General features: G+C 32.1%; 3 protein-coding genes across 3 annotated transcripts; 1 reads left to right on the top strand and 2 right to left on the bottom strand.

Annotated features, from left to right (window-relative positions):
* Positions 1 to 1,440: 1,440 nt before the first annotated feature.
* Positions 1,441 to 6,728, top strand: LOC103493169 (AT-rich interactive domain-containing protein 2). The gene is made up of 2 exons (XM_008453821.3): positions 1,441 to 2,887; positions 5,478 to 6,728. Exons 1-2 carry the CDS (start codon positions 1,859 to 1,861, stop codon positions 6,366 to 6,368), a joined length of 1,920 nt encoding a protein of 639 aa, XP_008452043.2. The 5' UTR covers positions 1,441 to 1,858; the 3' UTR covers positions 6,369 to 6,728.
* A 2,523-nt stretch (positions 6,729 to 9,251) lies between these two features.
* LOC103493168 (uncharacterized) lies at positions 9,252 to 11,945 on the bottom strand. Its single transcript, XM_008453820.3, has 3 exons — positions 10,936 to 11,945; positions 9,578 to 10,120; positions 9,252 to 9,451 (listed from the first exon to the last, which is right to left on the bottom strand). Exons 1-3 carry the CDS (start codon positions 11,806 to 11,808, stop codon positions 9,353 to 9,355), a joined length of 1,515 nt encoding a protein of 504 aa, XP_008452042.2. The 5' UTR covers positions 11,809 to 11,945; the 3' UTR covers positions 9,252 to 9,352.
* Positions 11,946 to 16,374: 4,429 nt separating this feature from the next.
* Positions 16,375 to 17,393, bottom strand: LOC103493166 (protein SPIRAL1-like 5). Its single transcript, XM_008453817.3, has 2 exons — positions 16,867 to 17,393; positions 16,375 to 16,746 (listed from the first exon to the last, which is right to left on the bottom strand). Exons 1-2 carry the CDS (start codon positions 17,206 to 17,208, stop codon positions 16,672 to 16,674), a joined length of 417 nt encoding a protein of 138 aa, XP_008452039.2. The 5' UTR covers positions 17,209 to 17,393; the 3' UTR covers positions 16,375 to 16,671.
* Positions 17,394 to 25,755: the final 8,362 nt, after the last annotated feature.

Here is a 25,755-nt window from a genome sequence, read left to right as displayed (position 1 = left end):
TAATAAAATATTAAAACTATTTTAAAAAAAAATAGCAAACTTCATCAAACTCTCTTTAGCTTATTTATATTTTTTTATATATTTTATAAATAGTTTCATTTTATTTACTATTTAGGACACTTCCCTTGTAAATATTTAAGTTTTTTTATATAGAAATTGAGATGTTTATTATTCATATGATATATATTATTGATGTTTATTTTTTAAGAAAATGATTGTAAATGACAAAATTATTGAAATATATACAATATATAATAAACATTGATAGATACTAATAATAGTGATATTGATAGACGTTAATAAAAATTTATCGATATGTAGCATTGATAGTCCTCATGATTTGACAATCTTTATAAATAGTCATTGCGAGAAAGATTATTATTTTTTTATCAAACCAAAACAATTAAATTCTAGTTATAAGTCTAGAGACTAAATTGTTTCATTTTAAAACCATGGAGATTAAATTTGTAATTTAACTTAAAAATTTATATAATTATTATTTTGTATTATTATATAGTTCATAATACAGTGCATAATAAATATTATATTTAAAAGTGAATTGATTTTATAACGTGATATATTATATTTCTAAATTTCTTTATATGTATTTAATATAAAACCATAAAAATTGGTTTGTTTTCTAGAATTTAAATGGTTTAGATTAGAGGAAAACTATTTTCAGAGATAGAATCCGAATTGTCGGCTAAATAAATATCTGTTGAACTAAATCTAAAAGCATAAAATAGAATCCATATTTTCCAATTCCTTTTCTACCGTCTTGGTAGTAGGGGTGTTAAAAAAAATCGGTAACCTCACCAACCTTGATTATCCAACTCAAATCGTAAGGATTGTGTTGAGTTAAATTTTGTATTGGGTTGGATTAGAAAATTGGAAAAAAAAAAGTTGAGCAATGTAGCCGGGTCATGCAAGTAAGGGGTCGAGTTGATCTGCCAACCTAATTATGTATATAACATATATTCTCTTATCTGTTTCCAATCTCGGTGGAATTCAGTCGTGAGATGACTCGAGTTCTAGGCTTCTTAATTTCTCTGCTTTCCATCCCGCTCGGACAAGCATCAGGATTATTCGAGAATTTAATCTCTAAAGCTTTTTGTCCTTCATCTTGGTCGGGAAACGCCGAGATTAGTCCCATTATTTCACTTCTTTCTTCAATTTTGCCTGAAATTGCTCAAGGGTGCTCGAGATAGTCTATCTTACATGTGAAAAACGATATAAAAGATTGACTAAATTAGGGAGAGATGAAAAAGAAAAAAAAACCAACCCAACTCGAACATTTTGGGTAGGGTTGAGTTAGATTGACCATTACACATTGAATAATAGGTTTTATTTTTTTTAATTTGGATTGAATCATAATTTTTCTCCAACTCGGTCCATTCCGACTTATGCACACATCTGCTCAATACCATTCTATTGTCAAAAATCTTGTTCACATTTTTTATCGAAGAGAAGTGGGAAGCCAAATTACCATCTTGATGTGTTTTTCCCTACTTTGGGTTTTGTTTTGTTGAGCTGCCCCCCACTTCCACCATTTTTAAACTCATCAAAGTTGCATCCTTTTTCATTTGACCGTCCCAATTTACTCTCCCTTTCTCTCTTGCTTCCATCTTCAACCTTGCAATCTGCGTCTTCATAAGGAGTCCCAGATTCCCAAAATGAGGTAGACCCTTTTGAGTTTTCTTTGCAAAGGGTTTTATCTATCATTTGCCCTAATCTTGTTGGTTTTCTGATATTTGTTTCATATGTATCTTTAACGAGAAAAGAAAACAACAATACGGACCCCTGTACTGCGATTTTTTTTATTTTTTTTATTTTTATTTTAAAGTGGGGGTTTGAGTTCATGGGGAGATGGCCTATTTCATCCAATGATTCCATTCTAGATTGCAACAAAGATGTTGATCCTAATCCCAGTAATGGCTATTGCATTGCCCCGGATTGTTTGGTAGAAGGAAGTCGTGCTAATGTTGACCATGATGATTGCAAAGCCACGATTAGATGCTATTTTGAAAAAATTCTCTGGGTTTTTCTAAAGGAAATTTGTCGTAGAGGATTTATTAGGCCAGTGCCGGCGTTACTAGGTGAAGGGGGATCTTTGGATTTGTTTGAACTGTTCATGGTAGTAAGAGATAAAGGAGGTTATCAAGTGGTTTCGGAAAAGGAACTATGGTCGTCAGTTGTTGTGGAATTAGGTTTGGATCTTGGGCTTTCGGCTTCAGTGAAATTGATTTATTTCAAGTACTTAAGTGAGCTAGAGAAATGGCTTATGGTGAGACGTGGAGGCACAAAATTGGAAAATGGGAACTCTGATTACTATTACTACAGGAAAAGCTTTCCATGTTTGGCAGAATTGGAGGCAAAGATTAAGGATATGTTATATGGTGTGCTGAGACAAAAGAGCATATATGATGAACGTCCTGGATTCAAATCCAACAAACCGAATGGGAACGTTAATGTTGCCGAAACTGCAGCAGAGAAGGAAATAAAATTCCCTAAAATAGAGAAGAAAGAACATGATCTTCACGAGGACGTCACACCAATTCAACAAAATTGTACTGAGACACCTCGGGTTAATGGCGAAACCAATCAAATCCATGTTATTGGAGATTGTAGAAGTTTGGATGCTGTTAATGTTGAAACTGAAACAGACTCTCATGGGAGATCTCGAGAATCTTTACTACGAATGCTGAAGTGGGTGAGAAAGACTGCAAAGCATCCTGCAAATCTATCAAATGGTACAGTACCGGAGTCATCCAAGTGGAAAGCGTATGCTAGCGATGATGCATTATGGCTTCAAGTTATCAAGGCAAAGGATGCTCTTTTAAATAGGAAGGATGTTGACAAAACCGCTGAGAAACGTCTGTTAATACAGGTAGATTTCATCCACTTATTCTGCTTGTCAGCCAGTACTCTCTCTCCCTCTTCTATCTTCCCCTTATTCCTTGACCGTGAGACATATACACATGGATTCTTGCTTTGGACTGCTATTATGTACAAAAACTGACCTCTGCAGGCAATATGATCTTTGGCTTTCTTTTTCATGATAAATGTCTCCTGATTATAATCAACGCCCTTTTCATTCTTATGTAGAATGGGAAAAGTTACCTCCTGCTATTAAAACCTCAGGTTTCCATCATCATAAGCAAGCAGCATACGACTTCTATGTCACCCTATCTTGTGTCCTACGTGATAACATGATGTTTGTCATTGGGTCCACTAGCATAGTTTTTTCTCACGGATACTTCAATGACAATAGTGCAAGGTTGTTCCTGGTTTATGGGTTCTGATGTTCTGTTTCGCTTCACCTCTTAACTCACTATTAGGAGTTCACATCTCTCAGTTTTCAAGCAAGTTTGCCTGTAAAGAAAGAGTTCTCGCCACTGCCAAAAGAATGTGTATATATTTATTATATTTCTTTTGGGACGTCTTAGTGTTTTCCACATGGAACTTGTTATTCATAAGTTATAAAGTCAAGTGTCAAGTTGTGCATCTTGCCTATGCTTTTGATGGGGGGAGCTCCAAGGCTGCTCATAGGGTTTCAAACTTATAGGAAGGATGAGTTCTTCGAAGAATAAGTTTAGTGTAAATGTGTCTGGAATTCTAGGGCTAGGAAATTGAAAGTAGATTTTACATAGATTCTCAGAAATCAGAAAGATTGAAAGGGCGATAGTTTCATCTAAGAATTCTGAAGATTGAATATGACTTAAGAGATAGTCGGAGGATCTGCATATTAGTGAGAGCTCTTGCTGGAAGAAAAATTCCAAAGTCTAGGGGTTTAGGAGGGCGAGGATAATACTAATAGCACCTAGGAGGAACACCAACCTAGTGATTGTGAATAAGGCTGCTTTCACTAAGGAGGAGAATATGTAAAGTGAGATTATTGGTATGTTTATAATAACAAGGGCTGTCTCAATCTTCTGATTTCTTTTTCATGGACCAAGATCTTTGTTGTGGGGGGAGGGGATACTCTTATATGTATAGCAACTACATTTTTCTTCAGCCTATAGAATCCTAGGATGAAGGATTGTGGTTGTGATTAGTAGGATGGGGATCTTTCTCACATCCTCCGATATTTGTCTTCCTTCTTGCAACATTGTTTTCCAGATATCAAGGGTTGTTAGATAGAGTACTGAGCTCTCCTTTCCCTTTTCCTGTTGATGCTCTTAATCATCTATAGAAAGGGTTAGAGGACTTGTCTATTATTTTTAGATGGGTGGAGGCTTGAGTTCAAACTCATCTGCGAAGAATGTTCACCAAGTGAAGAAAGTCTTTCTGGGAGGAGGAGGCTCGCCCTTATCCGATTGATGTTTTCTTAATGCCCTTTTTTCACACACACATTTAGAGCCTCTCTTGCTTCTCATCATGGAGGACAAAATGTGTTATGAGGAATCTATTGTAGTAATGGATGAAGATCGTTTTGATTCTCACCTGGTTTGTTGGAATAGGGTGGTGTGCCTTTTTGCTTTAGTTGTTATAGGTATCAGAAACTTGGATGCCAAGAACATTGTTTTGCTGGATAAGTGGGTTTTAGAGATTCTAATTGGAGGTTGCTTTGCGTTTGCTGTAAAATTGTTTTGGGCAAGAGATGTCTTTAGGTTAATGGCTAATCCTTCATTCATGTTGGAGGTAGTACACATCATAGTCCTTGAAAGTTCATTTTCTTGGGCTTTGGTTCTCTTTGTCCATGGACGATGGAGAGTATGCCCTTTAGGAGTAGAGGTGGTCTAGTAGGTAGGAACCCTCAATTTATTGGAACAAATCATTTTAGTGATATAATAAAATATATGTACATATAGGGACAAAAGCAGAGAAGCCTCAACCCACCGCTGAGGTCACAAGAAAGTTCCGTCCTTAGGCAAACTAAAAAATGTTGAATAAAAATCAATGTAGTGAAGTTTCTCCATGTGTACACATGTATGATACTAGGTAGAAATATCATTGTTTTGCATCGGGCTTTTCATGTATCTTTTGTTTTTCTTTTGAAATTTTGGGGAACATTGTGAGCTTGTTTTTACATATGTATGACAGAAATGTTCCAATGCTTGGGCACGACAATTAAACTTGGAGAAATATGTTCAACTTTTTTGTTAGACTAGTTCTTTTTTGCAACCATGTCTCTATTAACTTGGTTTTGGTACAACCTCTGTTTGTTATGACAAAGGTTCCTTTCACTTGTACATATATGCTGATGACTTGTATAAGTTTATGAACCACGTTCATACAATTTTAATTGTATCTCTAAATCTTTTTATCCATTACTTCGTTTAAAAATTGCCAAGGTGGCTGTTCTAGTGTTGTATTTATGTTGAGTGTAGGTGGTGCCTATATGCTTGCTCCTTAGGATGGAAAGCATAACTTTTAGCTACGAAGAAAGAAGCTTATCTATCAATGGTTTCTTTGTTTAAACAGAATTAAATGAACTACTAAGTTTGCGAAAAAAAGATTTTGGTTTAAACTTGCAGAAGAAAGTAAGGATGCATCCATGCATTTATGAGGATAATATTGATGATAACCATCACCTCTCTACAGAAAGGATCTGTTGCAGCAGAAGATCTAATGCTTTGGCCAAATCTGAATTGGTCGCAAGTAATAATTCATGTCCACCCGTCCGAAGTAATCAGATTGGCAGTCTAACAACAGAAATTGGGAAGGGACTCAAGAATCAAGCACTCTTGAATGGTGATTTAGCATCTGAAATGGAAGACAATCAGGCAAATGAAGATTCTGTTGAGAAGCCGGTTCCTGTAGGTGCTTTATTTCAAGCAGCAATACCTGAATGGACTGGTAATATTTCCGATAGTGACTCTAAATGGTTAGGGACACGGTTGTGGCCTTCTCAACACGAAAATAACAAGTTCGTAAGCAATAGAAATCCCATCGGCAGAGGGAGACTGGATTCATGTAGTTGCCAATTTCCAGGTTCTGTTGAATGTTATAGATTTCATATTGCAGAAGCAAGGATGAGATTAAAGCTCGAACTTGGTTTGACATTCTATGATTGGAGATTTCATCAAATGGGGGAGGAAATATCTCTGCAGTGGACTGCTGAAGAGGAAAAGAGATTTAAAGAGTTGGCAATATCCAGTTTTAATAATCAAAATCAGTGCTTTTGGAACCATTCCTTGAAGTGGTTCCCAATGAAATCGAGGAAAAACTTGATAAGCTATTACTTCAACGTGTTTCTTTTACGGCAGAGAAGCTATCAGAATCGTGTTACTCCAAATGACATTGATAGTGATGATGAAGATGTAGAGTTCGGTTGCATCAGTGGTGATTTTGGGGCTAAGGCAATGGAAATTTTAGGCTCAAAATCTGTAGAATGTTCTGAAAATAAACAGTTCATAGATATTTGAAGGCAACGGGCAGTTTGAAGGAAAGGAGAAAATGGAAGAATGAAGTGTTAAACTCAAACCATTGCTGCATGAACGTAATTTTTCTCAACATTCTGCTGCAGAATGTGAAGTCATCCAAAAAAGAGGGGAATTAAACCCAATTTTGAAGAGATGTTTTTAAATACGCAACACCATTTTTGTTTTTTTTTTTTTGGGGGGGGGGGGGGGGGGCAAAGAGAGTTATCGGTAGACTTGTTTGTTTTGACATCGTGTGTGTGGAACTCAATCTCTTGGTTTTGTATTTGGAGACTTTTGTAATCATTTTGAAGAGGTTCCGAGGGAATTTTACCGATAATTAAAAGGTCGAGGTCGACTTGAGCACGGGCACGACTCAATAGATTGTCTTCAACCAAAAAAGTTTATGTTTTGAAACTCAGACACACACACGTGCACTACAAAAAAAAAAAACTAACATAAAACTAATTTTTAATTATTAATGAACAAAAATTTATTTTTACCCTTCCCCTCCTTTCTCTCTTCTTTCTCCTACTCCCATCGTCCTTTGCCTTGCCATTGTGGCCACCTCTTGCTGCCTTCATGTTTCTTCTTTTCCCCCCTTCCTCTTTTTTCCCCCTTTTCCCAAGCCTCCTTCTCCCCCTTCTTTTGTTTCTCTCGTTGTCCATCCACCTATTTGATCCATGAGACCTACGAAGTTGCAAACTTCACTTAAGTGCAAGTGGACGTAGAAAAGTTATAATATAATAAAATGGTCGAGAGACCATGTATCATTTTATGAGATTAAATATCTAATTAAAGTTAACTATTTTAAAATCGTGCTGATTTTATCTGAGGATGAAAACTGAAGGAATGATCTAATTTTCGATTAGAGAAAATTAAGAAAAAACGAGTTTTGAAATTCAAGAAATAAAAACGAGTTTTGAAATTCAAGAAATAGAAATGGTGTTAAACTACGTTTAAGTGATGAAAGTATTTATATGAAATGTTGGGCTAATGTTATACTTAAAGTCTAGAAACTATTATTTAGAAGAATGACATTAAGAATAACTACAATCAACCTTCTTAACCTAACTATATACATGATAAATCAGTAACTATTCAATATTAGGGATCCAAATAAACCTACAGTTTTTCTAATCGAACAGTTAATTTAGTACAAATTGGGGACCAATCAATGTAATAGGGAAAAGATTTTCCAAAATGGATATTTTTCCATAATAACAACGATGCTGTGGTGCCATCTTGATTGCGACCGTCCTTCATATATTGCAATACTATGATGCCCTTTGCCTGTGGTCCTACTGCGATGTGCGACACTGCTTCTTCCTCCAAATCAACGCTTCTGTAACTTGCTCCGACTGTAGCATTGTGATGTAGCCTTGTTTTTGGGCAGTTTGTTTTTTTTTTTCTTCCTCCCGATGTTTGGCTTGTTTTTGTCCTTTTCAAGTATTCTTTTTAGCTCTTCTTAACTTTGATTGTCAACCTTTTGATAAGTTCCACAAAACCACTTACATTAATTTTCATATAATTACACAAAAACTATACAGGCAAATAACACATATTTTAGGTACGTTTTAGAGACAACGAATGTTTAGTTTACTATACATACGTGTTGAAGTCTCGTGAGACAACTTTTAAGTACACGTGTTTAGCCTTTTGTCTCAATTGCATGCAAAATGCAGGGAAGCAATATTTTGAACAAACAAGAAAGAAAAGCTCGGAAACTTTGTCTATGGCAGTTCGAAGAAAAAAGATCAGAGTGCAAGAGTTTTAAAGAAAGAAGAAGAAAAACGTACAACCAAATGTGTAGTATCAAAACAAAATTTTGTAATACAGGAAAAGTAGTGTGACCTAGGTGAAATGACTCCCTTTATTCCAATCACTCTTGTAACTCTCCTTTTGTGGAAGAGTCTTAAAAGATAGTTATAACTAATTGGCAACTCCTTAATCTAGATTTGAATCCGTATTTTTTTGTTGTAAAGGTGAAGACATAACCACTACATTACAACCATATTTTGTTTAAAATAAAGTATTATTCAGTATATATTGTAATTTGAAACTTCAAAATTAATATTAAAATACAAAAATCGATAATGTGAGGGGAACACGTGCCCCACTAACACCCACATAACAGTAACATATTCAAACATTTTGTTCCTACCCTCTCCTTAACTATGTAGAAATAATCTACGGGCATGTAATCCTAAAATGAATTGTCAAAATTCATAAATGCATTCAACAATTAATTTTAGTTAATTTAGTCAAGCAATCATCATTTCTTTTGCATACTCTTGAACTATGTATATACATAAATAAAGGAACGCAATCATAAAATAAAAATGCTTTAAAATAATTAATGAAGACTAAATGTCTGTATAAAATTGATTTTCGACCATTTTTCTAAAATATTTAAAGGTGTTAAACACAATAAACACCACAAAGGTACAATCCTGTCCACTTTGAATATACACCATTGTGCCTTTGCTTTTGATACCATAAAAAAAACTTCATACCAATGCAGATAATTGTGTCGTCCCTCGTATATCCAACATCATCCCCTTATATAACCGTGAGACTTTGGTCGTATTACAAAAGAATAAATGAAGACTAACATTTGTAAATAAATATAAATATAGAAAAATTTAACACTATGGAATTTAAAAACTAAATCTAAATTTTGTCTAAATTGATTGTATATTTGCAAGTATCTTTTTTTTTTTTTTTTTTAATTATTATTTATTTATTATTACTTCTAAAAATTGATAAGCTCATAAATAAATTTAAAATTCAGGTTAAAACATGAAAAAGAAAACTTATTTTAGTTTTGAAATTTTGGTAAAAGTCACAAAACTATTGTATACTTACAAAAATAAAATCTTTATCAAATAGAGTCTAAACCAAAGAAATTGAATTGACCTTTAAGAACAGAAGCAAAAGTCGAAAGAGAGACTCTCTTTACAATAATAATAAGAAGAAGATAGAATTAATTAAATACTGATCTCTCCTTCCCTGCAGGTACCCACATCAATACTCAACACTCCTTCCTTCTCCATTCCCATTACTCTACAACAATTCCTTCTCGGAGCCTGAGAACAACAACAACAACGACCACAAATACGACATCATGTCAGGAAAAGAAAGTTGATTTTGAACGATTGAATACACGTTTCAGTGATTTTAAATCGATAAAAGAAAGGGGTGGAAATACTCACAGAATCCCAAAGGCTGGGGTTGGGTTTCTTAAACACCATGACCATTTGAAGGAGAGCAGGATCAGCCATCTTCCATTTGCAAAAGGGATGTGGTGAACGGTCTTTCAAATACTCCGTTACAATAAGGCCTGACGAGGAGTTGAGAGTGCCATTTGAAAAGTAGAATATGAAGGGCTTCTGGCAAGGATTTCGGGTAACAGGCCGAGTATTGAATGCATAAGCGGTGTAATCGGCTTTTCGGTACCAATTGAGGAATGTTCTCGACGGCATTTCCATCTCCCGGGGCAAAAAAACGCCACGGAAGATTTGGACTGTGAAGCCCCAAGAGAGGGAGATGGTCCACCCCCTGGCTTTGTCGTAGCAGATGGATTGCTGCATTAAGGCTGCCGAGTCTAGCCACATTGGAACTAAGAGTCGACGGAGAGCTTCGAGTCTTGTGGTGTCCGGGAAGATGGGCTCGACGATGTCAAGATGGTGAAGTGATACTAATGGTGTCACTGGGTGTGCAGCAAGTAGCCCGAACAGGTTGCCGTAAACATCGTACTGATTCTCGAGAAAAGACAGGGAGTGTTAGTTTTAGTGTATAATTCTAATGAAAGCAAAGTAAGAAAAAGACTACGTAAGGTAGGACAAAAGAGGTGACACAGATACATAAATTTGTATTGTCAATATTATGGTTTAGGATTCCATCTTTTTACCGTATTAATATTATTAGAAGGAAAAAGGATGACATTGAATGATTACGTGGGACAGAGATATTGGAGGTAATAGAAGGAAGGTCAAATTATGGAGAAAACGTTGGGGAACTCAACACCTCAAAATTCAAACATTTCCAAATAAAACAAAGGCTTGGAATTACCAAACTCACTGATTCTTTAGCAATGCATACAGCTGCCACCATCGCTCCAACTTCAACCTCTTTTCAATCATTCATACGTTATATATCCATTTCTTATGCATTTTTTGAGGTATAGGATTTGAATTTTTAGTCAACCTAAGAACACTAAAGACTAATTTTTAACTTTTTCTTTAATTTAACTTAAGTTTTAAAAAAATGGGTATAAAGTATAGAAAAAAGAATTTATTACTGTTGATTTCTTATAAAATGTAAATATTTTGTCGAAAAAACATGAAAGTTTATATGCTTAATTTTTAAAAGTTAAAAGAATAAATAACGAAATGGATAACTTTTAAAGTTTTTTCTTTTTAAAATTTATTTTAAAGAAGATAAAATTTTTAATTAATAAAAAAGAGTGTTATTTGTGTAAAAAGAAAAACCAAACAATTCCTTGCCTTGTTCTTTCTGAAAAAGTAGAGAATGAAGAACTTAAAAACAGAGCAGAAAAAAAGGAATGCACCTGGTGAAAGCCGAGTTCCTTAGTGAGTGGAACGCCGAGTTCCGCCATACAAGCCTGAATCCGATCATCGGACCCATAAAGCCCCGGATATCTCTCCAAACACCCGTCTTGCATTTTCTCAATCGCCTTCGCCAACGGATAACTAATCGCAAACCCTCCTCCTCCATACGCCATTCCATACGACAAATGAATGTTCTGCAAATGACTTTCCGACGAGCTTCCGATGTAATAAAACCCATTATGATCGTATTTCCTCAACACTCTCACCAAATTCTCAGCTACAAACACCGTATCATCATCCCCCATCACTACCCACCTCACATTCTCTGCCCCTAAACGCACCGTTTCCCCCACTATCCTCGATATCCTTATCGCCGACCGTCGCCCCTGTTTATTCCTGTAAGCGAACCTCCCCGCGTCCCCTGACACCACCACTGGCGGCAACAGTTTGGAATCCTCTGTTTTAGTCGCCACCGGCTCGTCCATCCACACTACGGCTCTCATTTTTCTGGGGTCGAACCAGAGCTTGATGTACTCTTTTCTCGTCTCCCAGAGATTGGCCGATGCGGCGATTCCGAACACGATGTCTTGGATTTCGGTTTGGATGTGGGGTTTTTGAGGGAAATTGGGGATTGTTTGATTTCTGATGGGAGATGAAATTGAAGAAGAAATGGGGAGATTTTGTGTGCTGAGTGTGATGGGTTGGTCGGCGTCGGGGCAGGGGTCGTCGGAGGAGAGGATTTTGAGAGTGTAGACGATGTAAGTGACGGAGAGGAAAAGGGTAAGGAAGATTAAGAGCTTTGGTAGAGACCGGAACTGAGGGGCGGCGGCGGTGGTGGCCGGAGACCAGAGGAGGTTGTCGGAGTTTTTCATAATTGGTAATTTAGATTTGGAGAAATGAATTTGGGTTTCGTAAATCAGAGGTTTGTTGTGTAATGTGGACGTGGGATTTGACAAATTGCAAACTTTAGTCTTTCTTCCTGCTAAGAGCTACACGGGGTGTTTGAATGAAATTCATGGGTGTCTTTTTTTCTTTCTTTTTTAATAATTATTAATACACATAAAAATATGTAAAAATTAAAAGAAAAATGCGGACAAATGACACAATTATTAAAAGTAAAATATAATAAAATACGAAATTCTATCACCATACTACAAATATTTTGGTTCTATATTTTAAGATATTCGGAATGGCATGACACTCGTTCGAAATGAAAATTTATATTACACATCATTCAAAATCTCGAATTCTAAATAATTTTATTTTAAGTGTAGTTTAGAAATGTCTATAAAAAATAATAGAAGGGATATTTATGTCCAAATAACATTTTAATTCTTTAATTTATAATTTGTTCAATTTTTTATTCTATAGTTTTAAAATGTCTTAATTTTAGTGTTCTACCTTTCATAAATTCTAAATTAAGTTTGAAAAATGCATTCACATGTTGTACTCTTTTCCATTAAAATAATAATAATTTATTAAAGATTTAGATAAAAGTTAGGGTTAAATTTAAGATTATTAAAAATACATGACTATATATATTCTTTAATAATGTAGTTTTTTGAAATTTTTAATTTTATTGTAGGATAAGTTTAACTCAAAAATGAATTACATATATTACATCATAAATACTAGACATTTCGTCCTAACTTAAATTATATTTTATCTTAAAGATAATTAATCTGTCTTTTTTTTTTAAAAAAAAATTATAAATTGATTGGAAGGTGGAAGGATGTGAAGAGTAATGATTAGAATAAAAAGATGTATATTTATATGTATATATATGGTATTGTTGGTGATGAGTTATGGAGTTTTTAAGAGAGTAAATGTGATTAAAGGTGAGTCGTAATTGCTTTCCTTGGTTGCCAAATTCAAAAGAGGCCATTCTTCCTTGTTGGCGTTTGGCGATTCTTGACAAAAACTTGGAAATTGGGATGTGGTTGGATTGGACTCTACCTAATCTCATTTACAACAAAAGATCAAAACGTACTTTCCGCTCCTTTGATCGTTTCACTCATAGATTTGGAATTAGAGGATCTGATATTTGAAGCCAAACTCATGTTTGAGCATTTGAAATAAAATTCAAGTAGTCGAATGTAATTTGTTTTAGAAAAAGAAGTCACTTCAACCTTTTATTAACGATCATTGATGACTGTTGACAACAAACGTTGATCGACTTCAAGATCAACCATTGATAACCATTCGTGATTGACTGATTGATTGTTGGCTTCGAATCATCTTGACCTTCGATTATTGATCATCTTGATCATCAGCTAAACCCAATAATTCAAAACCACCATTCTAAACACAGGCAGAAACCCAAAATTTTAAATACCTTAAACATTTGATTTAGAACCTGCATGTCAAATGCCCTTAAGTTTGAAGTTCATGTCTATTTGGTCTCTAAATTTTCAAAACATACCAAAGTTTTAGGCACTTGCATTTACAAAATATTTCTAATTATAATTAATGAGTTGAAAAATCAATTAAAAATTTTAAAATGTAAATGAAAACTAAAAAAGTTTAAAAGGTTATAACCATTTTTATATCAACAAAATTTTGATCGATAGTCCAGAGTATTTTCTCAAAATCAAATTAAATCGATTTTGGTTTTATACAATTCAGAACTAATTAAATTAAATCAATGTCAACAAATGAAAAAACTAAACCCTAATAGTTTAATACGACAAAAATAAAATTGTATTAAATCGTGCAAACTCCTCAAATAATTATAAAGAACAAAGCAATTAATGATTTGTTTGGACTATTACGATTTGAAAAGAACTTTGAATCGTTTTTCTTCTTCCATTTTAGAATGAACAGATAATTAAAGAGTCAGCATGATTTGTAATATACTAAGAGACAACAATTGTTAATTATGTATGTTATACACTTTTTTTATTTTTAGATAAACGAATTATTATACTAAGGAATACTTGTAAATGTATCAATTATATTTAAAACAATTAAGTATATAGCAACATTTTAAAAAAATTACAAATATAACAAAATTTGTCAAAATATGATATAAGTTTATCACCGATAGACCATGTAGCAAATATTAGTCTATCACTGATAAATCATAGGAGTTTATCAACGATAGAAGTCTATCACCGATAGATTTTATATATTTACAATTTTTTAAAAATAATGTTACATAGCTAATAATTATTCTAAAAATTGCTATCCATTCTAATTACCCTTGTATTAATATGATAATTCCCACGACGCGTTTATGTCTAAGTTTACAATACACACATACTGAAGTGAAGTGTCCAATTTGCACGCACATGGAGGAAATAAGCTCAACGTTGGCCCATACAAAAGGTTTGTTTTGTCCCTGCTCTAGTTGGGCCCTTGGGCTTATTTGGGCCCATTCCCCTAAAAAAAGAGTACATAAGTTTTTCTAATCCATATTAGATAACTACGGTTGTACATAGCAACTTGAAAAAGCATAAAATAATAGTAAAAGAGCTTGCATGTCCCGAGATACTCGCAAATATAGCAATTATATTCAAAATAATTAAATATATAGCAATATTTTAAAAAAATTATAAATATAGCAAAATCTATTAATGATAGAAGTTTATCACTGATAGACAATGTAACAAATGTTGGTTTATTACTAATAAATCATAAGAGTTTATCAACGATAGAAGTCTATCACTGGACTTTGCTATATTTGCAATCTTTTAAAAATATTGTTACATACTTAATAATTATTCTAAAAATTGCTACCTATTATAATTACCTTTTTCTAATTATATTAAGCCCAAATCTTCTCGGTTATAAGATAAATCATAGATTCTTCATATGGCTACGAAACGAGGCTAGATATAGTAGATTTAATAAAAAGACTACTTTGCAAACGATCTTCAAATTTAGTAAATCTTAAACTAAATTTAGTAAATCTTAAACTAGATTCTTCTTATCCAGGAAAAATAGCAGATTTAGTTTAAGATTTACTAAATTTGAGGATCGTTTACAAAGTAGTCTTTTTATTAAATCTACTATATCTAGCCTCGCCTCGTAGCCATACATATATATAAACAAGACAGATAATCATTGCTTTAATTTTGAAATTCTATTGCTTCTAAACAAATGACATAAGCAAGTTTTGCAAAAATGAACCAGCTGAATGGGTATAAACTAACATGTGCCAACGCTATGTATAGTTTCAATCTTCTACTTTATTATACTAACAAAATTTCATATATAGTCTAATTTCTTACTGCAAAATAGACTGTATATGTGTAACACTTTCTTCATGTTTATATCATTTGCACAGCTAAGCCATGGACACGTTTACTTAATCTCAAAGCATATCTAATTAAAATTCAACCTCCAAGCACATATTAATATAAATCTAAATGATCAATATAAACTAAACACACATTATCAAGATTTTGAAGTGCATCATTATGATGATATCCTTTTACTCCAATTTTAAATCCATGCATGCTATAAACGAATTGAAAAATTCAACCTAAAACTACTAAATACAAACTTTTATACATACTATTTTTAATAAGTCACAAGTGAAGGATTGGGATCCGAAGGTGCACTACCCGATCATCTCAACTAAGATAATTGACACAATCTAACACCAATATCAACCCCAAATCCACACCAATGGAAATTCATATACGTTAGAAACAAGAAACCAAACAAACCCTTTTTTTCTCATAGATAACTCATCAACCCATATATGTAGAAATAGCAAAATTAAACAAGGGTATGTTGTTTGATATATAGAGGGTAACAATTAGTAGTGCAGATGACCAAGGAGAATATTATTCTTCATTATTATCTGTATATGAATACAAATCTTTTTAAAAATGATTAAAAAGAGAAAAACTAGCCAAAAGATTGAATATAAATATACTCTTTTCATGCTTCCTTTTAAATACAATTCCCTTAGCTATAAAGATACTATATGGTTACACTTGAAATATTTCAACTAAGTTAGTGTATATTGTTTTGGTACCCTCCTCGTCGTACTGAGACCGGAAGCAATTGATTACCCACAAAAGAATTGTACAGAGGAAAACTGGGAAAAGCTCATAATGCAAGAAGTACTGTCAAGGCTAGAGGGAAGCTGCCATAAGAGACTAAAGGCTAGAGAGGGAAGCCATAATACCCTTACCCTATCTTATTATTATGATAGGACTTTGCAGCATCATAGATATATAACAACTGCAAGGCTAAATGTCTAAATTAAGCTTGCTTTACACATTGCATTATTAAACAAAGTAAAGTGTGTGTATATATATATATATATATATATATATATATATATTTATATATAACTAATACCATCCAACTACTCCCCTTTTAAAGCAACCACAACCACAATGAATTAGAACACCCAAATTAAATAACAAAGAGCAATTTCATGTGTATATGGTCCTCACATTTTTTGACAAATTGACACATAATAAAACTACAATCATCATGATGCTATTTTTCAATACATAGATATCTGAATCATCAGATTTAATTTGTTTAACAAATAGATCACTATATAAACACAAGTACAAGCTACACCAAACTATATATATACACATACACACATATATGTTGATATGTTTTCTTTCAAATACTAAACATAATAATAGCACACATTTATTTAGAAAAAAAACCACTCATACTAAACCATAACCCCTTTAGAATTTTCTTTCATATATAGTCAGCTAGAGAGAGAGTAAATCAAAAGACATACTCATTCATATATTTCACTTATCTCCAAACAGATACCCTAACGACGAATCACCTCCCGGGGCAGATTTCACCTTGGTTGATGGACGATCCTGAATCAAAGTTTAGGAAATAATTTTAATTAAACCCGAAATTTTATACGCAAAAAGATTAGGAGTGATTAACAACATAATTCATTTGAAAACCATATCCAGGTCGAAAAATATAGTTACCGTTATGAAGTTGCCGGAGTTTTGGCCGTGAGCTCGAGGATAATTATTCTTGGAAACAAGTTGTTTTGGAGAGGGAGAAGGATTGTTATGATGATCATCATCAGGGTTGAGATCAATACCATAAGGAGGAGGAAGAACAACTTTGGAGACTTGAGGCTTTCTAGGTTGATCATCCTTACCAAAAAGATAACCTAAGGAACTTCTTCCACCACCATAGCTTCCACCTCTACTCATGATATTTCGCTTTGAGGGGGTGGATCTGATCTTCAACTTTACTACACCAAGAACACAAAAGAAAGTTTGAAACCCTAATTTTGGTTGGTTAATTTTTTTTTTATACATATATATATATATATATATATATATATATATATATATATGATGATATGATCTTTATGAGTGCGAAGTGTGTCTGTGTGTTTATATATATAATATATTGATATTTATGTGATTTTGGGTCTTCTTTTTTTGTTGTTGTGGTCGATATGATGTCTAGTTGGGTGGTCTATTCACTGTTCAAAATTGCTATGCAATTTGTCAATTTGTTTCTTTTTTACTTTTGGAAGGTTTCTTGAAAATAAGTTGTGTTTGGAAAATTTGGCTGGAGTGAACGAGCAGGAAGTTCGATTTTCTTTTCTTTGTAAAAAAGAAAAAAAGGAATAGAGTATATTAGGTATACTAATTTTAATTAACGTTGACTCATGTCCTTTTACAAAGGGTTTGTTCCAATTTTAAGACGAATTATAACTTTAATCCTGTATCTATCCATCTTTAATTTTTTTTCCTCCAATATATTGTACTTGATCCAAAGATATGAGTTTATTAAATTATTACTTTATCTTCAAGAATTTTAATTTCTATTATAAACACAATATTTGGCTAACGTATTTGGTTTTTTTTTTTAAATATCTAAGTGAGGGATTATATTGAACTTTTTTTTTTTACCTCAAATAAAAAAAAAAAAAAATCCTCTGCTTGGATTTGCTTTTAAATGTCAATTAGTGGGTTATACAGTGGGTTTGTATTGGAATTCAATCGATGAGACAGAACACTCATGATAGCAAAGTAAACTTAATAATTAAAATAGTTTGTTAAAGATATATAATATAATTATTTGTAATAATTTATATTTCTGAAAAAAAAAAAAGGAAATTAAGGGAATCGAAATAAGATTTCGAAAAAAACTAATGGTTTGTGGTTAATTATTAACTTACCATTTTTAGTTTCTAACATTTGACTTAAATTTTTAAACCATGGATAGAATGCATAAATATAACGAAGCAAAAAAAATTGAGAATGAAAGTAGTAAAAAAAATGAGAGATATAATTCACAACATCAAAAGAAATTTTGAGGATCATGGTGCCCCCTTTGTTGGAGGGGAAATGAGAGCACCTAGTAAAAGACTATAGAGAAAAAACTATAGAAAAAAAAAAAAGCCTTTTTTTCGATTTGAAATGTTGGAATTTTTTTCGATCTGATATATCCAATACATAAAACAACTAAATTTGTATTTGATATATTTATATTATTTACAATTTTAATTTTTAAGGTTTATAAAAATGTGTTATATGTAACTCTGTAACCCTAGAGACACTTTTGCTATGTGTAATAATTATGAATTATTCTCCTCAATTTTAAACTACTCTATCCTCTAACACATTGTATATATTGATGGGGTTAATTTTATCAATTTTAATTTTATTTTATTTTATCACTCTTAAACCTTTAAATTCAACCATTGCAGAGTAGGAATTAGTTAATCATCAAATCTTCCTCTCGTCCACCTAACTATGCTTAAATTGACCTCCTTGAATGAAAATCTCAATTGAACTAAATTTTCATAAGTAGAAGTTGTTTGGATTTAATTAAAATATGCCTTCACGATATGAGCTTTTATTTGTCCGACAAATAATAAAGATCAAGAACAACCGCATGCACCAAATAATATCTGAGTTAGATTGACACACATCCTTAACGTCCTCGTCATAACTCTTAAGTCTCTTATCCTAAAATCTTTAAGATATATTTTTTATGCATCTAACTATACTATGTGTTGAAATGATGATCACAAACTTTTGCTACATTTTAAAACGGAACTAATTAAATATATACACAAAAACAAACATATGTATTCATTAGACACACACAGGAGATAACACATTCCATCATCAGTAGGTTAGTTCGAATAACCCCTCAGCTACTAAATAGGAAACACACAAACCAAAAATAGTGGCTTTTTGTCTAAACAAAATATTATCATTAATTATAATTGATTAAGTTGGTTGAGTGTCATTAGTTTGAGTAGGTTTAATCAGACAAATCAATCATTTTAAGCCACAACATGTTCTCTTTCAATTATAACCTAACAAATCAATCAAAAATAATAATAATAATAACAAAAATACTTAATTACAAATCCATCATGATCTCCAGATATATTTAGTAGATGGAAAATTGTTTATTTAAATTATGATCTACAAACGAGTTTGATGAATTTGTTGGAAGTGTTGACTAGTCAAATCTAAATCTACTCTGAATCTCATAAACTTTTAAGAGAATAGACTTGTTATTCTTTTACAAAACTAAAAAACACACAAGAGAATGAATATTGTTCTTTCTTGAAACTTACTTTATTTATAAACTTCAATGTCCTTTCTTTGAGTTGATTTTTTTTTTTTTTACAAAAGAAGGAAATGAACTATTTGTATAATATTTAAGAGTCACTTCCTAAAAGATACAAAATAAATGAAGTACATGTATAAACATACCACTCATGTATTTAAATAATTACATGTATCTTAAAATTAGAAATATATTTATATATATAAATATGTTATCCATAAATGTATCTTAGTTTACTAATTTCTAACCGAATTTTGCTATATTTTATAAATAGTTTTAATATTTTATTAAAGACACCCATTTACGAAAAAGAAGCTAATTTTTCCAAACTCCCAAGTTCATCATATATATATATATATATATATATATATATATATGTTATCCATAAACGTATCTTAGTTTACTAATTTCTAACCGAATTTTGCTATATTTTATAAATAGTTTTAATATTTTACTAAAGACACCGATTTAAGAAAAAGAAGTTAATTTTCCTAACTCCCCAACATCCCAACACAATTAAGTTCATTAATTAAAGAAATTCAAAGTTCATCATATATATATATATAACCCCACAAATTAGTACTTCCAAAATTCTTTTCTTTATTTTTTTTATTTGTCTGGTCTGTTAAAGGGTAACAAAGAAGCGGATTAACACTCATTAATTTAATTTAATTGGTGTATTAGTGGCATTCAACAAAGTAGAATTCGAAACTTTTTGTTAGGTTTGTAGAGCCAAAAAAAAAAAAAAAAAAACCAATGTTTAATTCATTGATCCAACAATCATCAATGTGATTGAAGAGAGTCTTTATAGAAGAAAATGCCCAACAAAATTTGTAACGTTGAGACGTCAACTCTAAATCACCCTAAACATTATACGGGTGTACTCAACGATACAAAAAATTATAAGTTTAGGGTTTAGGACTATAAATGCCATAGATTTTGTAGAGTCAAGCGACAATAATGTATCGGATTCTTTAAAAGATCGTGTTTTAACTAGATTTTTCTCGTAACATCAGATTACTTTTGTCTATATTTTGAGTTTGGTGATGGTTACTTTGTGTATATCCATCTCTAGTAGCCATATTGTAATGGTGCTTAGAAGTTAGACATAGCCATATAATTTTCATGGTTGCATTTGCGAGAGAAGCTCGAGTACTCCATTGTAACTTTCATATATCACATTGAAAAACTTTCAATTACCACATTGTGGATATAGTCTTGAATTAGGGAACAAACTAACTATAGTACAATTTCAATATTGTTTGTTTCTCTTTATCCCTATTTCTTAAATGTTATTTAACTTGATTTTATTTAACTAGAATCGAAGATTATTTCTATATATATTGTGTGATTGTTTTTTTTTTCTTTTGCTATATTTACAAACTTGTTTGTATTATGTAGTATTCATTAATACTTCGAGTCCAATGATCATACTAAATTTATACCGTGAATCTGTGGTGACAAAGAAACCTTATGAATTCATGAATTATAAGCTCTAATGATCCAAGATCATTAGCTACGTACATGACAAACCCCTAACACACTGTAGAACATGTTTAGCAACTATCTGTTAAACTAAACCTATAGACATATCATGTAATTTGTAGATTGAATTATACACATCACTTTAATTCTTAGTAAAAGGGTGTGTGGGTTGGTCTGCATGAGCTTTAGCTTGGGTGATGTTAATTGCGACAGGATTAGGTGGGTTGGGCCTAAATCATATTATTTAACCACTAAAGCAAAGCTAATCAATTAATTAATTAGGGGTTAAATCAAAATAATGGCTAGCTTTTGTAAGCTTCAAATGGAAAGGTGTATGAGAGAAATAATAGCTTTTGGTTGGTATAGTGCTGCATAAAATTGGTCCCATTGATGACTTATTTTTTTTTCTCTCTTTTAAGGAAAAAGACATTGCCAAAACCCTAAAGGGGAAATGGGTGTGACCTACATGTATACTTCACACCATTGCAAAAGGCTGAATTGAAGGATTCTTGTAGGCCAAACAAAATCCTTTCATTTGTTCATATCGATTGTATGTATTTTACTTTATTCTTTTATTGAGGTTGTGCATGACTCAAAAAGATGATAAGGTTTCACCTATTTTATAATCATTTTGTTCCTACGTGATTGTTTTGGATTGTATTTTTTTTCCCTTCACATGTGTATTTGGCTTTAAAACAAGTTATTCTTCCTTGTATTAAAAGCCATAAATACTGAGTTGTACAACAAATATAAAGTTAGTCTAGACGAAAATGACAAAATTAAATTATCGTAGTTAATCAAAACACGTTGGATTATATTGATCTATTTTATGTTACAGATTCACTTAACTATTTAAAAGGTTTTTTTTTTTTTGGTTTTCTTTTGGATTTCTTTATTCTACGGTCTATGTATATATATTTAGATCGGTAGAGTGTAATACGACTTTAAGTGGGTAGTAATTTGTATACTTTTTTGGAAGAAGACCACATGTAAGTTAGTAAGAATTACACATTGGCGTGTGTTGCAATGTGTAGATTACACATTCGGATCATTAAATTGGAAAGTATAGAGATTTGTCGTTTTAGTTATAGAGTTATTAGGACCGAGAGAGAATCTAGGTCGTTGGTTTTCTTCCTTCTTTTTTTTTGTTTTCTTTCTTTGATAAGGGTTGCATGACCGAATTCATTTTCTAAGACATCATTATGTGAAAGAGGGTTGATTGGATGGGGCTTGATGGCTAGTTCAACTTTGGGCCAAGTGAACTATCCTGTCTAGGCCCATGTTGGGAAGATGCATGGGATTGATGATACGATAAGATTGGCCTCAGCTCGGTCGAGGCTGTGATGGGTAAGGCCCGTTTACCTTAGGCCCTTCATTTTACTCTTTTCAACGCCTCGTTCGTTTGTTGGCATCTTCTTATAATATTTTATGTTATAAACTAATTTTATTTGTCTTTAGTAAAAAGTAAATATAATTTAATTTTTGTTTATAACTGTAATTTAATATTAAGTATATGAAATATATTTTACTAATATAGTTTATTTAGTATAACAAACAAAATTTGTAAAATCGTTTTTTTCTTTTAGGCCTCAACGTTACAAGTATTGTACACATTCGTAAGGCTTGACGTTACTTGATAGCGTTGTGTCGCCAATAAATGTTTCAAAATCTTTACTAGTATTGTAAACAAACTATCTTATAGGTTCTAATTTACATTCTTGATTGACTATTTTATAGGTTTTGAGTAACTTAGCTTAAAGATAGATTTTGGAAATGATTTCGATTTGAAGCTTGATTAGCCAAACACGGAGTAGAATGACATCAACTGGTGCAAACAGGCAAGGAAAAGAGGATAATTAGCACCTGTACTGGAACACCGCAATGCCCCGTGATGCTATGTGCGACGCTGGAAGACATAATGGGATGCTATGTCCAGCGCTGGAAGACATGATGGGTGATTTTGCAAAAGAGCCTCAGTGCAGCTATGCTCCCTCATCATCCGACATGTGGATGAGAGGCTAAGGTACTTCGTTCTTGAGTTCGAGAAATCTCCCTTCGTTCCTTTGAATTTATGAGAGAGTTCGAACTTGTTTTAATATAAAATTTGGTTTTAATTTCGTTATTGAATGTTGATTTGTTGTATGTTTGGACAACATGAAAAATGTGACTTAAATGTTTCAATAAAATTTTTGACTTGTGACAATTTGATAATATTTAGTTAGAAAGAAGCACCAAGTTAGGTTAGCTTGTTATTTTATGAAATGACCATCATTCTAACAAACCTAGGAGTGTACGTAATGAGTGTCAATTAGATGTGTGGAAAGTAATTAGACATTCTACCTAAGGATCTATCGAACTTAATGCAATTAAAAAATTCAATTATGTATGCTTAATTAATCGTGTTGGACTAGAAAACAATTAGAATCTTGGGACAATTTAGTTATCTTAAGTAATTAAATTGGTTAGGTGAAAGGTTACTACAAGAAATGATAACTCAACGAGCTCATTCTTTAGATTGGGAGAGATGAGTATAACCCAAGCTAGACTCTTTTGATATAGAATATCTACAATTTACTCTTATTTCATGTGATTTACGTTCTTGGAATAATCAAAATCAATCTCAATGCCCCTTTTGGTTACCTCGGTTGGAACTACTTTGTTTGAGAAATTAATTTGTTCCATGAGTTCGACCCAAGATTTACCACTAAAACAATTAGTGCTTGGTGTGTGATTCGGTAACTTATTTCGCACGGATGTGGACGACAGAGTCTGTTTGCTAATCTCATAGCTTCAATGTTCTTTTTCTTCTTCATTGATTTTTTTTTCACGCATCACGTGTTTGCCCAATTTACTTAATCTCTTGATAAATTCTTTGAAAGTTTAGTTTCACACCCATAGACAACATTTGCATGATGTAGAGATTAGACACATGTATATGAAAATTAACCAAATAATTACATACAAGTTGTAATAATAAATACCAACAAAAGCTTGACTCAACAAACATCTATATTAATAATCACGATGCCTGTGGTTTTGAATCCACACTTCAAGTTGTTGTACTAGAAAAAGTTATAATAGTAATTATAAGACACAGAAAATTATTTAACTACGAAATATGATATTTCGTTAGGTTGCTATTTCACATATTTTGCTAACTTTTTCCTTTTAATCGATTTATGCATCACTCTAAACTTTTATTCCCTCTACCTCCCCTATATATACTTTTTTCTAACTGCTTCTCTTTTAAGTACCTAAATTTGTAAAGAGTAGAAAGCCATTTGCAAAAATTTAGAAAAAAAAAAAGTAAAACAAGATAACACTTAGTATAATTTTTTTCTCTCTTAAAATCATATTTGATTTTCTATTTCTTGAAAAATAAATAAAAACTACAATATTAGTATAATTTTTTTCTCTCTTAAAATCAACGTAAATATAACACTTAGATACAAAGCATTAGTACATATAAATAACAATATTTTAAAAAAAAATATTGCAATTATAACAAAAATATGTCAAAGTCTTCTAAAAATCATTCACTTCGCTATATTTATAACATTTTTAAGAAATGTTGTTTGATTATTATCCCTAAAATTACTACTCATTATAATTATCCCTTTCTTTTAGGAAGAATTCTTCTTTTAGTTATTTTATATTGTTATTTTTCTTTCCGTTGTGTTGCGTGTGTCTATATATATATATTAAACTGATGACTGTTGAATAAGAAATTTTGGAACCAATCACAAATTATTTGGGATTAACTAAAATTTGTCATGGGTCCCAAATTAAATTTAAAGGCAAATTGGACAATTCTAATAATGTCATGTGTCTTTATTATGACAATTGGATCAAATTAATTATTTTAGTTTAATTAATATTATTTACTTAGGTTAAAATTCAATTTAGCCAAAAATAAGTTTAATTTAGCCCAAAATAAAATATGACCCAAATCCATGTGATTGAGCATGGGTATGGTCCATGGACCAGACTAGGCTCAAGTCCATAAAAGCCCACCACGAACTCTATAAATAGATGAGTTCATTTTTGACTTTAAAAGGTCTAGAGAGAATTCTCCTGACAGAAAGAAGACTCCTCAACTCCTAAAGTCGAGAATCAGAGGATCAAATTCTAGCTAGACATCGAATCACATCGCATCAAATCAACGTAAATACAACATCAACACAAGTTTAACTCCACAAATCAAATTTCTCTGGAAATCTCGTGTGAACAATGACATAACTATATAAATTGATAAACAGATGTGTTAGTGATGGAGATGTTTGTGGTTCGAAATTTCATATATTCTCCATTATTAATTTGTTTGTTAAAATGTCTCTATTAGTCTGGGTTGTCTAATAATCCACTCATTAACTCTTTACGACACCTCTCAGCATTTTAATTATTTAGTTTTCTCTCCATTATTTGACCAAAAGAGGAAAAAGAAAAAGAGAAAGCAATTATTTACATTCCCACAATGCTACAAAAAAGTTGTGGTTCCATCACTACAAAAAGTTTGAATAAAGATTCCAAATAGGTACGGGGTATTTTCAAAAATATAAAAAAGCGACAAAATATTTACACTTTATAAAACAATTTCGAAAACGAAAAAAACTCAGAGGTCCAACGTGTAAAATACCAAAAATGCCTCGTCAACTAACGCACGTCTAGTATATTTGCAATCGTTTAGATTTGGTTATTGATCGTTTAGATATGACTACAATTTATACACGATCGTTTCGATATGGCTACAAGGCGATCGTTTAGATATAGCTACAAGGCGA

This window comes from Cucumis melo, chromosome 7 (assembly GCF_025177605.1).
Source record: "Cucumis melo cultivar AY chromosome 7, USDA_Cmelo_AY_1.0, whole genome shotgun sequence".
Lineage (NCBI taxonomy): Eukaryota > Viridiplantae > Streptophyta > Magnoliopsida > Cucurbitales > Cucurbitaceae > Cucumis > Cucumis melo.
The sequence above is the reverse complement of the archived record's forward strand: the minus strand, read 5'-3'. Positions and strand labels throughout refer to the sequence as shown.

Coding starts and splice junctions, on each gene's coding strand:
- LOC103493166 (XM_008453817.3), bottom strand. CDS start 17,208: ATGTATAAAAAAAAAATTAACCAACCAAAATTAGGGTTTCAAACTTTC. Junction 16,747..16,866: donor ACTCCGGCAACTTCATAACG/GTAACTATATTT, acceptor ACTTTGATTCAG/GATCGTCCATCAACCAAGGT.
- LOC103493169 (XM_008453821.3), top strand. CDS start 1,859: ATGGGGAGATGGCCTATTTCATCCAATGATTCCATTCTAGATTGCAAC. Junction 2,888..5,477: donor AGAAACGTCTGTTAATACAG/GTAGATTTCATC, acceptor TTAAACTTGCAG/AAGAAAGTAAGGATGCATCC.
- LOC103493168 (XM_008453820.3), bottom strand. CDS start 11,808: ATGAAAAACTCCGACAACCTCCTCTGGTCTCCGGCCACCACCGCCGCC. Junction 10,121..10,935: donor AGGAACTCGGCTTTCACCAG/GTGCATTCCTTT, acceptor CTCGAGAATCAG/TACGATGTTTACGGCAACCT. Junction 9,452..9,577: donor ACCCCAGCCTTTGGGATTCT/GTGAGTATTTCC, acceptor TGTTGTTCTCAG/GCTCCGAGAAGGAATTGTTG.